Consider the following 14,105-nt stretch of genomic DNA (forward strand, 5'->3'; position numbering starts at 1 on the left):
CACCCTATTCAAATCAACCTAGCGATGTTTTGCTAAGCAGAAATGAACGGTAGCAAAATTTCGCTGGGAAATGCTCGCCCAGCCAAAGTAATGCTAGCAAAAATTTGCCATTGTTCTGCTGCTGAGATGCAACTTCGCATTTTAGTGAATCAGCATAGTGATAACGAATTTGCGCCTGGCAAAGTGGCGCAGAGTGTGACGAAGCGGTTGCTGGAGAAAATTTGCCCGTTGGTGAATTTGCCCTCTAGAGTTGGATAGAATACACAGAGCCTTGGGAGAAAAATTGAGAGAAAATGACCCACCCCTAAATATTATTCTCAGATTCCATTACTACGCCACTAAAGAGGCGGCCATGTTGGCAGTACAGCAGGCTACAGATTTAAATTACAACTCATACCAATACCAGATTTTCTCCGATTAGGCAAGTATCACTATACAACAAAGGAGAGAGATGCTGTCTGTCACACAGCTTCCCAGACAGCATAAAATCAAATACCGGTGGGGCTTTCCATTTAAGCTTATATTTAACTACAATAACAGACAGCACAAGTCCCCCTCGGTGGATGATAAACTGGCCCTTCTCCGCACTCTACAGATTATCACTGATCGCAGTGTACCCACCAGTCCATGCTCTCAAACCACCCATCTAATGTTTCACCACTGAGCACACTGACAACTTTGTGGGAGAAATCACCGACGACACGACCTTTGTGAGTCTACAGTCTATAGATAAAGAAATGTTCCTCTGCTCTGTCTGATAACAGGAGCTTAATTAGGCTTAGTTTATGTTACACTATGACACAATTTCCTTGGGAAGGGAAGGATGTTCTCCTTCCTGACACCACAACATCGGTGCTAACGCCACCAGGAAGCTTTCCCAGGAGTGTGGAATTTGTGGTTTTCATGGCCATGCTGATGTTATCACCACATTTTGGATATCTAAGTTCTGTTCGTTCAAGCCCAAACCGGGCACACCAGCTCAAATTTTTTTGGTTTTTAACTTTTTGTAGTTTAAGATTATCACTTCCTTTTTGTAATTTTTTATTGTTTGCCTTTTAGTTATTATTATTCATTATTTAATTAATGACGGCTGCACCGAAAGCCTGTGTACTGACTACCAACTGTGCATTTTGATATGGACTAGCCTGCTAAGGACTTCTGAGTGGAACCAGGAAAGTACTTTTTTATATCATCATGTCAACATTTCTTACACATTGGGGTTATTTATTAAAGGTTGAATTTTAGAGTTTTATAAAGCTCAAATGAACTCACAACTTAAATGGTTTCTAATTGAAGAAAAAACTTGAATCAGCGAGCGATCCGAAAACTTAAATTGATTGATTTTTTGGCTAAAAAAAAACTCGATTAACTCGAATTCAGTTTTTGGGGAAAACCCTCCAAAAAAACCTCAAACATCAAAAAGGCTATTACCATCTTTAAATGGGACCTCTGCCATTGACTCCTACATGACCTCAACAGGTTTCATATGGTGTATTTTAGGATTCAAGCTATTTCCAGAGTCAGGGTATTATAAATCTCGTAGAAATTTGAGTTAAAAAAAACAACTTACTTTTTTAACCCAAACATGTGTGTTTTGACCAAAAAAATCTACTCAAAAAGTAAAATTTTCAACTTTCAACACAACTCGAACCTTAATAAATCTGCCCCATAATGTAAAGCAAGAAGCACTTTCACTACTATAAATCTACTACTACAAGTACTTTATTTTACAGGAAATGCACTTTTCCAAAACATTTATACCAAATTATTTTCATAGATTATGTCCGTGTCTTTTTGGCTACTGCTGAGAAAAAACAGAAAGGGATTGGGATTTTTATAAACAAAAATTTGCCTTTCAAATTGTTGAAGTGTGTACATGACCCACAAGGCCATTTTGTAATTATTGTATGTACCATAGGGGAAACGCTCTTTACCTTAGCATCAGTATACAGCCCAAAAGATAACCAACAAGCATTTTACAATAGGTTCTTCACTTCCTTGTCTAAGCATCGCAAGGGTCAAATTACAATAGGTGCAGATCTAAATGGAGCTTTAAATGCCTGCAGGGATCGTTATAATTCTATGAATTTTAACAAAAATGATTCTGAATCTATCTCTACTATAATAAATACAACACTAATAGACATTGGCTTAGTAGATGCATGGAGGGAACTCAACCCCTTTAAGAATGACTATACTTTCTACTCAAACCTGAATGGGACATACTCATTTACACTGAAATTCCAGTCTGTACTTCGTCTGAATACAACCTAATAAAATTCACTCTAAATGATTTGGGCCTCCCTAAACATACCCCCACGTGGAGGTTAAAGGAAAACTATGCTCCCAAAATTAATAATTAAGCAACAGATTTTGTCATCTCTGATATATCTTTGTCTCCAGGAAGCGATTAGGTTAAATATGGTGATCTACAAATGTGAAAATGCTTTTTAGATCGTTGGTCCATATACCTAGATAATCTACAAACTGCTGATAGAAAAAAAGTTCAAAATGTATGTACAATTTTTAATGTATATTTAATTGAACTCTACTTTTCCATGATTATATGGCTATCCATTCAACTTTGCACATATATAATACTTTGATAGTGTTGCCTTGAAGATTTTATAATAGGCCCCCTAAGCAAAATTAAACTTGGCACGAGAGTGGCCACGTACATCAATGTATTGTCACTCTATGTAGGTGGTATCAAGCCACAGAACCTGCTACTTGGCTCCAATGGAAAACCGCAGATCTGTGACTTTGGCTTCTGTGTGTGTGTTCCAGCTTCTAGGAGGACCACTCTGTTTGGAACCCTTGACTATCTACTTCCTGAGATGATCAAAGGCCAAAGTTATGATGAAAAGAAGGGGACTTGTGCAGTCTGAAAGAACTTTCCACAATTTATAATATTCTGATATGTTGTTTTTGTTACAAGCAGAGAGATATAAGTTATTAATTACACCACTATGGTTACAATGGTTGGAATTTGTATTTGTATTGATTCTCTTGTCAATGATATTGATATGATGCAATATGTCTGAATGTCTATGTTCAATAAAAACAACTGAAAAAGAAAGAAAGAGGGAAACCTCCATTTGTGGCAGACCAACCCAGAAACCTACAGGCGAATATCAAAGGTTGAATTCCAGTATCCTCCATGTGTATCAGAAGGGGGCAAGAGATCTTATATCAAACCTGTTAAAGCGCAACCCAAACAACAGGCTATGCCTGAAAGGAGTTGAACATCCATGGATACTTACAAAGAAGAAGGCGTTCAACTGAATTCATTAAAGGAGAACTAAACACTAAAACTGAATGTGGCTAAAAATCTCATATTTTACCTACTGAACGTATTGCACCAGCCTAAAGATTTAGCTTGTCAATAGCAGCAATGATTCAGGACTTCAATCTTGTCACAGGGGGTCACCATCTTGGAAAGTGTCTCACATGCTCAGTGGGCTCTGAGCAGCTGTTGAGAAGCTAAGCTTAGGGGTTGTCGCAAATTATTAAGCAGAAAATGAGGTTATTCTGTAATATAAGCTGATGCTACAGGGCTAATATTAAATTCTGATGCTAATTGCACTGGTTTCTGTGCTGCCATGTAGTAATTATCTGTATTAATTACTAATCAGCCTTATATTGTGACATTTCTATTCTATGTGTACTGTATATTGTGAGTGGGTCCCTAAGCTCAGTAAGTGACAGCAGCACAGAGCATGTGCAGTGAATCAGCAGAAAAGAATATGGGGAGCTACTGGGGCATCTTTGGAGTCACAGATCATTACTGCTAAAGGGCTGTGGTTGCCTTGGGCTGGTACAGAAGCACAAAACATAATGTACAACATTTCTAGCTACTTCTTTAGTTAGGCTTTAGTTCTCCTTTAAACTGAGCCCATGCTGAGCAACAAACCTGATACCTGAAACCTAATCAGGGAAAGGAACCTGGAAGCAAGGCAACAGAAAGTGCAGAAAAGATTCCATTTCAACACTAGCCTAAAAAATAAACAGGCATCTCCAGGCTGCAGTGCATTATATATAAATGAGCCTTTCAGGTAAAGGTGGACGTGGCCCTACCTGCTACTGTACCTTTAGACTAATATCAAAATTACCTGCTATAAAGGAAGATAAGGCTGCTGTATATTTGTCAGATATGGAGAGAGTCACATGTGATTTTTGTTCAAATGTGTAGCTTTAGAGCTTTAATTGGTTAAAGGATAAAATTGATTATATATGGGATTATATTGAAAGCACCTGCCATAAAGGAAGATAAGGCTGTTGTATATTTGCCAGATAAGCAAACATGAGTACTGTATGTGATTTTTGTTCAAAGGTTTAGTTTTAGAGCTTTGATTGGTTTAATGATAAGCTGGCTGTGTGAGTATTCAAGGACTCGCTATGCAGGTTATGATCAGGTTTCTGGTCAGAGAGACCTTTGTACAGGGCACTAATGCCAGGCTGCAGTAAAAAAGTAATACACAAAAGTTCTGATTGGAGATGCTGTTTTTATTTTTGGTTTTGTTACATAGTTTCATTACAAGAACAATAAAACATTTACTGCTTCCAAAAAAAAAAAAAATTTTTTGTTTTCGTTACTTTCTAAAATATTGCAGAAGAAGGAAAGCCCAAGTGGTAGAAGGAAAGAGAAATTGACCTGGAGGGAAGTTGCCCTATTCAGAAGCATTTGTGTCCTGTATCATGTTGATAATCATGTGCCATAGTTATTACATAGTCCCTTAGGGGGACTATAAAGAAGCTTCATAATTGGAAGGTTACTATGTAAATAACCTTCAAAATATTTTGAAACATTTAAGGGGGTTTTATGTGTTGATGTGACGGTTGCATTATTGAAATTTCCCAACTGCAGTTTGTAACCAAGCTAAATAATGTATAAAAAATAAGAACTGTGCAGATTCTGCACTCATGGTGGCTTGAGAAGATCTCAGAATTAGCAGTGATCTTCAAGGAAGAGTGGCCAATAATCCCTACAAAAAGAATAGAAAGACTCTTAGTCGATATATGATGAAAGGGGCACATGCACCAGGTATGTGACTAATCCAGAGCAGATTTCTACATGAGCATGGTAATTAAGGCAGAATGAGAAGAGTTGACTTTGGTAAAACAAGCTTGTAAGCTGAATTATATGACTATATACAGTTGAAAGCAAAAGCTTGTGCATACTTTCCCAATTCTCTTAATGAGTTTATTTCGCAAGTTAAAAGTAGCAAACAACTACTGTAGGAACATTTTATTTTTCACCAACTTTTAAACACTGTTAATTGAGGCATGTGCAAAAGTTTGGGCACTCAGTCTTTATTAATACCCACCTTTTTGGCACAGCTTTTGTATTCAGCTGTGATGGAGTGAATTTGTTAATTAATTTTGCTAACCAGTAATCTATGTAAATAACTATGTGTGTATTCTATGTAAATTATTTGTATGTGTTTAAATTGGAAACTTTGAAACAGTATTAGTTTTGGTTACAGTGTCAGGGGGGAACAGGTCTGGGCCACCTAAGCCCACTAGGTTTTTTCCCAGTCTCCTGTCAGCCCAACCTGTTTGGTTAACAGTCTGAGGCAAACTTTGTTTGAAGCATTTTGGATACTAACAAATTTGGCTTAATAAGAAGAAGAAGGAGTTCAACTGAATTCATTACACTGAGCCCATGCTGAGCAACAAACCTGATACCTGAAACCTAATCAGGGAAAGGAACCCGGGAAGCAAGGAAACAGAGAAGGCAGAAAAGATAAGATAAGACTACTGTATATTTGCCAGATAGGAAGTAGAGAATCACATAAGTACAGAATGTGATTTTTGGTTAGGTTTAGTTTCAGAGGTTTGTTTTGTTAAAGAATTAGCTGGTTGTATGAGTATTCTGCACTGTATAACAGTGGTGGGACAATGGACTCACTATGCAGGTTCTGATCATGTTTCTAATCAGAGAGACCTCTATATGGGACACTAATGCCAGGCTGCAAGAGCTGGCAAAAAAGTAATAAGCACAAGTTCAACATTTGTTATTTTTGGTTTTGTTACACAAGAGTAATAAAACATTTTATGAAATTTAAAATTCTTAAATATAGCAGTTAAGAAAACAAGAGTCACAAGAAGGAAAGCCCAAGTGGTAGAAGGAAAGTTTAAGAAGTCGACCTGGAGGGTCTCCTGTTTTCTAAAATTGTAGCCTGGGTTACAGGCATTAAAACGTATTAGACTAATGTCACATGTACTGTATGGTTTGAGCATTTCTGAACAAAAGTCCAGCGGTCACAGCAACATATGGGTGTTCTTCAGAAAATGCATCTCCCATAGATTTTCATGTTAAAGTAATTTTAAAAAATAATGTGTGCTCCTTGGGAAAAGCAAAAAAAGGGGTGGAAGAAATCAGTTAAATGATAAAATAACAGAACTACAAAATAACCCATTGATTAATCATCAATGCCCAGGAGCGATGACCATTTTCCATCCCTGAAAAGACTTCTGCCACATCTGGCATGGTGTAAGGATGAATATATATATTTTCAGAATTCAGAATTTGATCAATATAGTAATTAAGAATGTTTAGTTGTATTTTGGAAAAGGGTGTATATCTTCTGAAATAAAATAGAAGTCACGGGATGAAGGTCATTTGGGAAGTGATAGCCCTGATGGAAAGAGCAATGGAATTCTGTTATCACCCAATATGAGTTGATCAGCATATACAAAGTCATGCGAATTGTTTTAGCCATTGTGTCTGGCCATGCTTACAACAGATGCAGGCAATGCTTTTTCTTAACAAACCACTCCCTCTACCTTAGAGAAAGAACACCCACAGGTCAATTATAGTAATCATTTCTTCATTTGGCATGCATACGTGGAGGGGCAAATTTTATCAGTTGGGTGCAAACAAATAGAGCCGATTTGGGTGCTGAAATGTGCGAGTAAGTGTGCAGTGCTCATAATATATTTTAATTAAGGATGCGCCTAAGTTTCAGATCTGGTTCAGGCTTCAGCTGAAATTTTCAGCAACATTTGGATTTTGGCCAAATCCAAGGGTCTGGCTGAATTTAATGTGAATCCTTCAAATCACATGACTTTAGGTCATAGGATTAAGCTAAACAGATTTCTGATTACTGATTGACATCTGCAAATTTGGGTTTGGATTCAGTTCAGGATTTAGACATTTAGGGAGTTATATAATAAAAGACACTACGTTTGCCCAGGAACAGTAACCCACAGTAACCAATCAGCAGGTAGAATTTACCAGTCACCTATTTAAAAGCAAGCATCTTATTGGTTGCTTTGAGTTACTGCCCCAGGGCAAACTTAGGGGCGGATTTATCAAAGGATCTAATTTGAATAATAAATTTGAATATACTCACACCTCGAATGGGAAGTTATTTAAGAAAAAACTTGAACGAATATTCCCTAAAACTCAAATCGAATTTGTATCGAATTCGACTAAACTCGAATTGAGTTTATTCTCTGAAAATGTCAGGAATGCTATTATCATCTTCAAATGGGTCACTGGACCTCTGTCATTGACTTCTACATTAACTCGGCAGGTTTTAGGTGGCGAATAGTCAGGTCAGAGTTCAAGTATGATAAATCTTGAATTCGAATTTGGATTGTTCCCAATTCGAATTTGTGAGTTTTGACCAAATATCCAACTTGAAAATTCGACTTTGAATTTACAATTTGACCCTTAAATATCTTGAATATCTGCCCCTTGGTGTCTTTTATTACATATGGACTTATCTTGACGTCCTGTAATAATTCTTCTTGTGTTCATTCATTTGTTCCTTTATAACCTTTCAGGTAGAAAAATAGTTTCTATATTGGTATAATACTTATGCAGTATTTCATAATTTTTATTTAGTTTTTGTTGAATGCCTTTGGATAAAGCAATATCTGTTTTCCTTTTTTTGGCAGACATTTTGCATTTTAAGCACAATTTGCAAAGCTTTGGGGAAAGCCATTGACCTTCCTCTAAGATAGCTTCCAACAAATTTCTGAGTTAAAAACAACTCACAGCTTTTTCTTAGTGGTTCATGAGGCTGGCTTTAAGAAAACTTAGAGGAAGAATAGTGCGAGGTAATTGCCCCTTTTGACGAACTATTTCATTTGTTTCTTAGAATCTTCTAGAAGCAATGCTCTGTTTTTAGCTTTGCAAAAATGAAGGTGAATATTGTGCTTATACTTCTAGCTCTGGCATTAGCTACTATACTGACATTGGTTTGTGTAATGCTCTTTGGGGCAGAGAAGACAAACCAGACCTGTGGCTCTTATTCACAGCATGAAAATATGCGACACCACAGAGGGGGTAAGAAAAATGGAAGAGAAGACAGCTCTGTGTTTTCAGATTTGGACCCAGACGAGTTCTCTCAAGTTGTTGCGTTCCTGCAAAATAACCTCAATGTGGAACTGGTTGATCCAGCCAAAGCAAACCCATCTGACAATTGCATCTACTATATTGATGTGAATTATCCAGAAAAACAAGCGGTACTGAATTATTTAGAAAATGGTGGTACCAAGCCAAAAAGGGAGGCACTTGCTGTAGTTTTATTTGGAAACCAAGAAGACCCTAATATTACAGAATTTGTGGTGGGACCTCTACCAAACCCACAATATCACAAAGATATTACACTAGAGAAGTACAAAGGCAAGCTGCCATACTATAGAAGGCCTGTAATTGGGAAAGAATATATTGATGCTTACAACTTGGTTTATAAGGAAGAATTTGCTAATGCACCTACTTTCCTTAGGGATGTTATCGGCTATGATGGGACAAACATTGTTGCTCTTACAACTGCCCCAAGAGGTTTCAAGTCGGGAGACAGAAGTACTTGGTTTGTATTATTTCAAAATAAAAGTGGTAGTTGTTTTTCTGTATATCCAGTTGGATTGGAGATACTTGTTGACCATAAGAGCATGGATTCTACAAAGTGGAAGGTAACTAAAGTATTTTATTATGGACAGTACTATGCTAACATGGCTGATCTAGAGCAGCAATACATTAAGGGTAAAGTAACAGTTATTAAGTTGAATAGTCAACAACAAGATGATGACATTGGTTCTATGAAGACCAAAGAGCATGTTTTGCCAGGAGCACCTTTACAGTATCAGCCTCAAGGTGCACGATTTACCATTAACAAAAACCACGTCACTTTTCTGGACTGGAGCTTTGCTTTTGGGATGAATGTAAATACTGGCTTGCGGCTTTTCGACATTAGGTTTTCCAATGAACGTATTGTCTATGAACTGAGTACTCAAGAAGCGATTGCATTGTATGGCTCTAATTCTCCTGGTGGTATGATCACTAGATACATCGATGGAAGCTTTGGAATTGGAAGATTCTCATTTGAGCTGGTAAGGGGTGTTGACTGCCCCTACCAAGCCACTTATGTAGATGTTCACTATCTGATGGAATCTCAGACTCCTGAGACTACCAAAAATGCCATATGTATTTTTGAGCAAAACACTGGAATACCCGTTAGACGTCACTATTCTAATATTCACCACATGTATTATGGAGGACTTACCAGTACTGTCCTTGTGATCAGAACTATATCTACTATCATTAACTACGATTATGTATGGGATTTTGTCTTTTACCAAAATGGGGTCATTAAAGTCATGATGCATGCCACTGGATACATTAGCTCTTCATTCTTCTTTGGTGATGGACTAGACTATGGCTCAAAGGTTGGAAAGCACACGCTCGGAACACTTCACACTCACTTTGTCAATTACAAAGTGGATATGGATGTAGGAGGTAAGACTGTGTTGCATTTCTTTGGTCTTCTCTAAAACGTTTTAACTGTCTGAGGATTAGAGGTCAGAAAATGAAAAAGCTGAGTTTAATAGAAATATTTCACTAGAAACTATGAGAGAAAAGGAACTGTTAGCATTCAATTTGTAATTACTTTTAGCCTGCCTTCTTTTTGATCAATACACACACTGGAGGTCCCAAGAGATCTCAAGCAGGTAATCTTCAAAACAGGGAAGAAATAGGGAAAAGGGAACATATTTTCTGCCATTTATAGTGATGTTCTATTTTATTAGCCAAAAGCCAACCATCCAGCGAGACAGGAGTCAAACCTTCTGATTCTACGTTTTGTTTTTTATTGAAATACTATCTATACTGTCATTTACTGTAAATAATACAGATATCTGCAAAGTGACTTAAATACATTACAATGAAAAAACACAAAATAACTTATTGCATTGGTATACACTCATTTTAAAGGGGACCTGTTACCCTAAGAAATAATCCCAAATCCTATTTTATGATGTCAGTCAATCAAAATAAACCTTCACTTACATAATTTATTTCTATCTTTTTTCTTTTAGTTTTGGAATTCACAATCACATCAAGTAGGCAGGTGCCATTTTGTGGACACTGTTATTAAAGAGGAACTATTGCGAAAATTAAAATGTAATATAAGCTTCGGCATACTGAAATAAGAAACTTTCTAAATACAATCAATTAAATATTCTGTACTGTGTCTGTTTCTCCTCATTCTGTTTTCATCCAGGAGTTGGGTGTCAGATGAAACCCAACTTATAGGGGGCTCCTTTTTGTGTAGAACATATATTAGAGCTAACTTTATTAAAATCACCAGAAATCCTGTCTCTCTACATGCAGAATTTGTGCAAAAGGCAGTTTTTTTGTTAAATTTTGTTTGTAGTGGAATCAGTTATTTAAGTGAGCTCTAATTCATCTGCTTGGAAAGGAAGTCCCCCCATATAAGATATATTGGATCATTCATCTGACACCCAACTGCAGCATGAAGACAGAATGAAAAGAAACAGATGCTGAGAGAGGAATCGTGAATATGCTCTGGCTACACAATTAGATGGTGAGGAGGGGAATTTGAGGATGAATTTCAGATCCCCTTTGATATGCCATGCCTAAATCCTCACTTACCACCTGATATTAGAATGAATGTATTTTATGCTTAATGAATTGCAATGGACATAGGGTCAGGTGTACTCAGAGCAGACATAATACTTTTTGCACAATTTTCTTGTATTTTGTGGTTAACTGACCTGGAAGGGCTGTCCAAATCTTTGTCAAACACTCATTTTACCACCTGATGTTAGACTACAAGCTCCATATGCTGGTCTGGACCATCTGGGTCTTTAAAGGGATTTTCCCTGTAGACCAGTTTGACCCTGCAAATCCTATAATGTGTTACGCCTGGATGAAACTTTGAGGTATGCTGGAAGTTACGGTCCAGCAACATTTGGATAGAGCAAAACTTCTATATAAGGTTAATATTCTCTTTATTATTCATTGTCTTCATGTTCCCTGTTTTCCTTCCAGGAATCACAAATTACTTTATGACTCAAGATATGAAGTTTAATCCTGTAAATGTGCCATGGCAGAGAGATGCCAAGATAATGAGGCCAAAAGTGGTGCGTGAAGTGATCACAAATGAAAACCAGGCTGCCTTTGAGCAGAATGCAAGGATGCCCCGTTATGTTCACTTCTCCAGCAACACCACCAACAAGTGGGGACACCAACGCACTTACAGGATACAGATATTTAGTTTTCCTGGTGAATTTTTGCCAGAAGAAAGTCCGGTTGATGAGGCTATGGGATGGGCCAGGTAAGAGGAAAATATTGTATTTGATGTGTTGGAAAAATGCTGCATTGTAGGTAAAAAAAAAACATGGAGAACTGAAACATTTTGCACATGTGTAAGTAGACGGCCGTTATTAATTTTTCCTTATTATCAGATATAAGCTGGCAGTGACCAAACGCAAAGAAGAGGAACAGCAGAGCAGCTCTATTTATAACCAGAATGATCCATGGACTCCTACTGTGAATTTCTTAGACTTTATTAATGGAGAGAATATCAAAGATGAGGTGAGGAAAATCATTACAAAAGTTATAGGAAAGGGAAAGGTTCAATTACTGGGAGATGGCAAATTCTAGGTGCCCCCCCACCCGTGATAATAATCACTTTGGAGGGGGGGGGCACTTTTTGATATCCCGGGCTGAAGCTCCTTTTAGCAGGAGCTGGGGTACTCGGGGGTACTTCTCAGAGAGCATTGAAGAAAGAAGCGGCAGTAGAGAATCGCTCAGTGGTGAAAGAGAGAGAGGGGCACAGAATGGGATGAGTAAAAATAGCAGGTAGAGACATCAGAGCCACAGACAACTCTCCCTGGTATCATTTAATATATCTCTTTACCCACAAAGCTAAGTGATGTTCCATAGGAACTGTGCTTTACTCATAAATGTAACAGTGAACTCTTTCACTCCCTTCTACAGACATCTTTATGAACTGTTTGACCTTACTGAATTGACCAAATGCTTTGCGCTCTTCAAGAGACTGCTCTGCATTATACACAACATCAGTCTTTTTTTTTTTGTTAGTGGATATATATCTATAAATGTAAAGCTTGTAAATTAAGTTTTGTAACCCTTTACAAAGAGTTCTCAATATATATGGAATTAGTCTAGTGACATCTATAGTATATAGAAATGTTTGAGTTATAAGAACACTATCACTGTTGTACACGCAGCATACATATGGCGTAATCACTCAGCACTCAGTTTCTAATGTACATTATTATCCTTTTGTAGGACCTTGTGGCTTGGATCACAGCTGGTTTTCTTCACATTCCACACTCTGAAGATCTTCCTAACACTGCTACTCCAGGCAATGGCGTTGGCTTCTTTCTCAGACCCTACAACTACTTTGATCTGGACCCGTCAGTTTATTCCCCAGATGCGGTGTATTTCCAAAGTGATCAGGAATATAGTTCATGTGACGTTAACTCGCTTGCTTGCTTGCCCAAGACAGCCTCTTGCACTCCAGAGTTTTCACCTTTCACTTATGCAGGATTCCGTAATTATATAAATTTATAAATAACAAAGATTAGGTATCTGTGACCCTTTTAAAGGCATCAAGAATATCGTCCATCACAATACCACCACATATATATTACATTTTTGGCTTAGTATTCTAAATGGGGTTTCTAGTACAGGTATGGGATCCCTTATCCAGAAACCCATTATCCAGAAAGCTCAGAATTATGGAATGGCCATCTCTCATAGACTCCATTTATCTAAATAATCCAAATTTTTAACAATTATTTCCTTTTTCTCTGTAATAATAAAAGAGCACCTTGTACTTTATCCAAACTAAGATAAATTGGCTATTGGGATTATTTAATGTTTAAAGGATTTTCTAGTAGAATTAAGGTATGAAGATACAAATTACGGAAAGATGCTTTATCCAGAAGCTCCAGGTCCCGAGCATTCTGGATAACCGGTCCCATACCTGTACTGTTTGTGTGTAAATATTGTTAACACACACCTTATGCCATAATATATGTGTATTTCATTAACATAAATTCTTCAGGGCAGATTTACTATCTGAGAGAATTTATGAGAGATGATTTAACATTTAACTATTTTCATCAAATAAATCAAATTCCAAATAAGTATCATTAGTATGATATAGTCAGATGTTCATCAAGAATTTGATACTGTTCCTCTGTGCTGCACATGGTAGTTGGGTATAGATTTGTTATAAGTAGATAAGTAGAAGTTTGCATCTGTACATCATTACATATTTAACTAAAATTGTACTTTCTCCACTACAAATGTTATGTGCCGAAATGTTGCTAGATCAAATTCTATACAATTGTACTGGACAAAATGTCTGAGAAATTCTGCCATAAACAAATTCATAAGGTATATTAGCATGGAGGAGATGACATTGATGTAAATATGGCTGCTCTGTCTTTAGAATAGTAGTTCACTCACCTGAACCTGATGAATATCCTCTTGGTGAAAATGATTTCTTGCGTGTATGATAAGTTGGTGAATCTGTGAAGTTTTGCACTGGAGAAAACATGTGAAAGTTTGGGAAAAGATGTAAAAGTGCACCACAGCTATTACCACACTTGTATACAGAACTTATAGCGAGAGAAGTAGAGTAGGGGATGATAATCAAGAAACCAAGATTGGAGTGAAAAACAGCTGTAGGTCAGGAAGGCTTGTTGGTTGGCCACATACATGAGCCAATAAGGACCATGTCGGCAGCTTTTATCCACCCTTGTACGGTCACCTTTAGAAACGGGAAAGAGTGCAGAGAAAGTATGGACCTGTG

At 37.3% G+C, this 14,105-nt stretch overlaps 1 protein-coding gene across 1 annotated transcript; it reads left to right on the plus strand.

Moving 5' to 3' along the window:
* Positions 1-8,016: 8,016 nt before the first annotated feature.
* LOC108702003 (membrane primary amine oxidase) lies at positions 8,017-12,999 on the plus strand. Its single transcript, XM_018237007.2, has 4 exons — positions 8,017-9,751; positions 11,306-11,591; positions 11,722-11,851; positions 12,572-12,999. Exons 1-4 carry the CDS (start codon positions 8,152-8,154, stop codon positions 12,854-12,856), a joined length of 2,301 nt encoding a protein of 766 aa, XP_018092496.1. The 5' UTR covers positions 8,017-8,151; the 3' UTR covers positions 12,857-12,999.
* The last annotated feature ends 1,106 nt before the right edge of the window (positions 13,000-14,105 follow it).

This window comes from Xenopus laevis, chromosome 9_10L (assembly GCF_017654675.1).
Source record: "Xenopus laevis strain J_2021 chromosome 9_10L, Xenopus_laevis_v10.1, whole genome shotgun sequence".
Classification (NCBI taxonomy): domain Eukaryota; kingdom Metazoa; phylum Chordata; class Amphibia; order Anura; family Pipidae; genus Xenopus; species Xenopus laevis.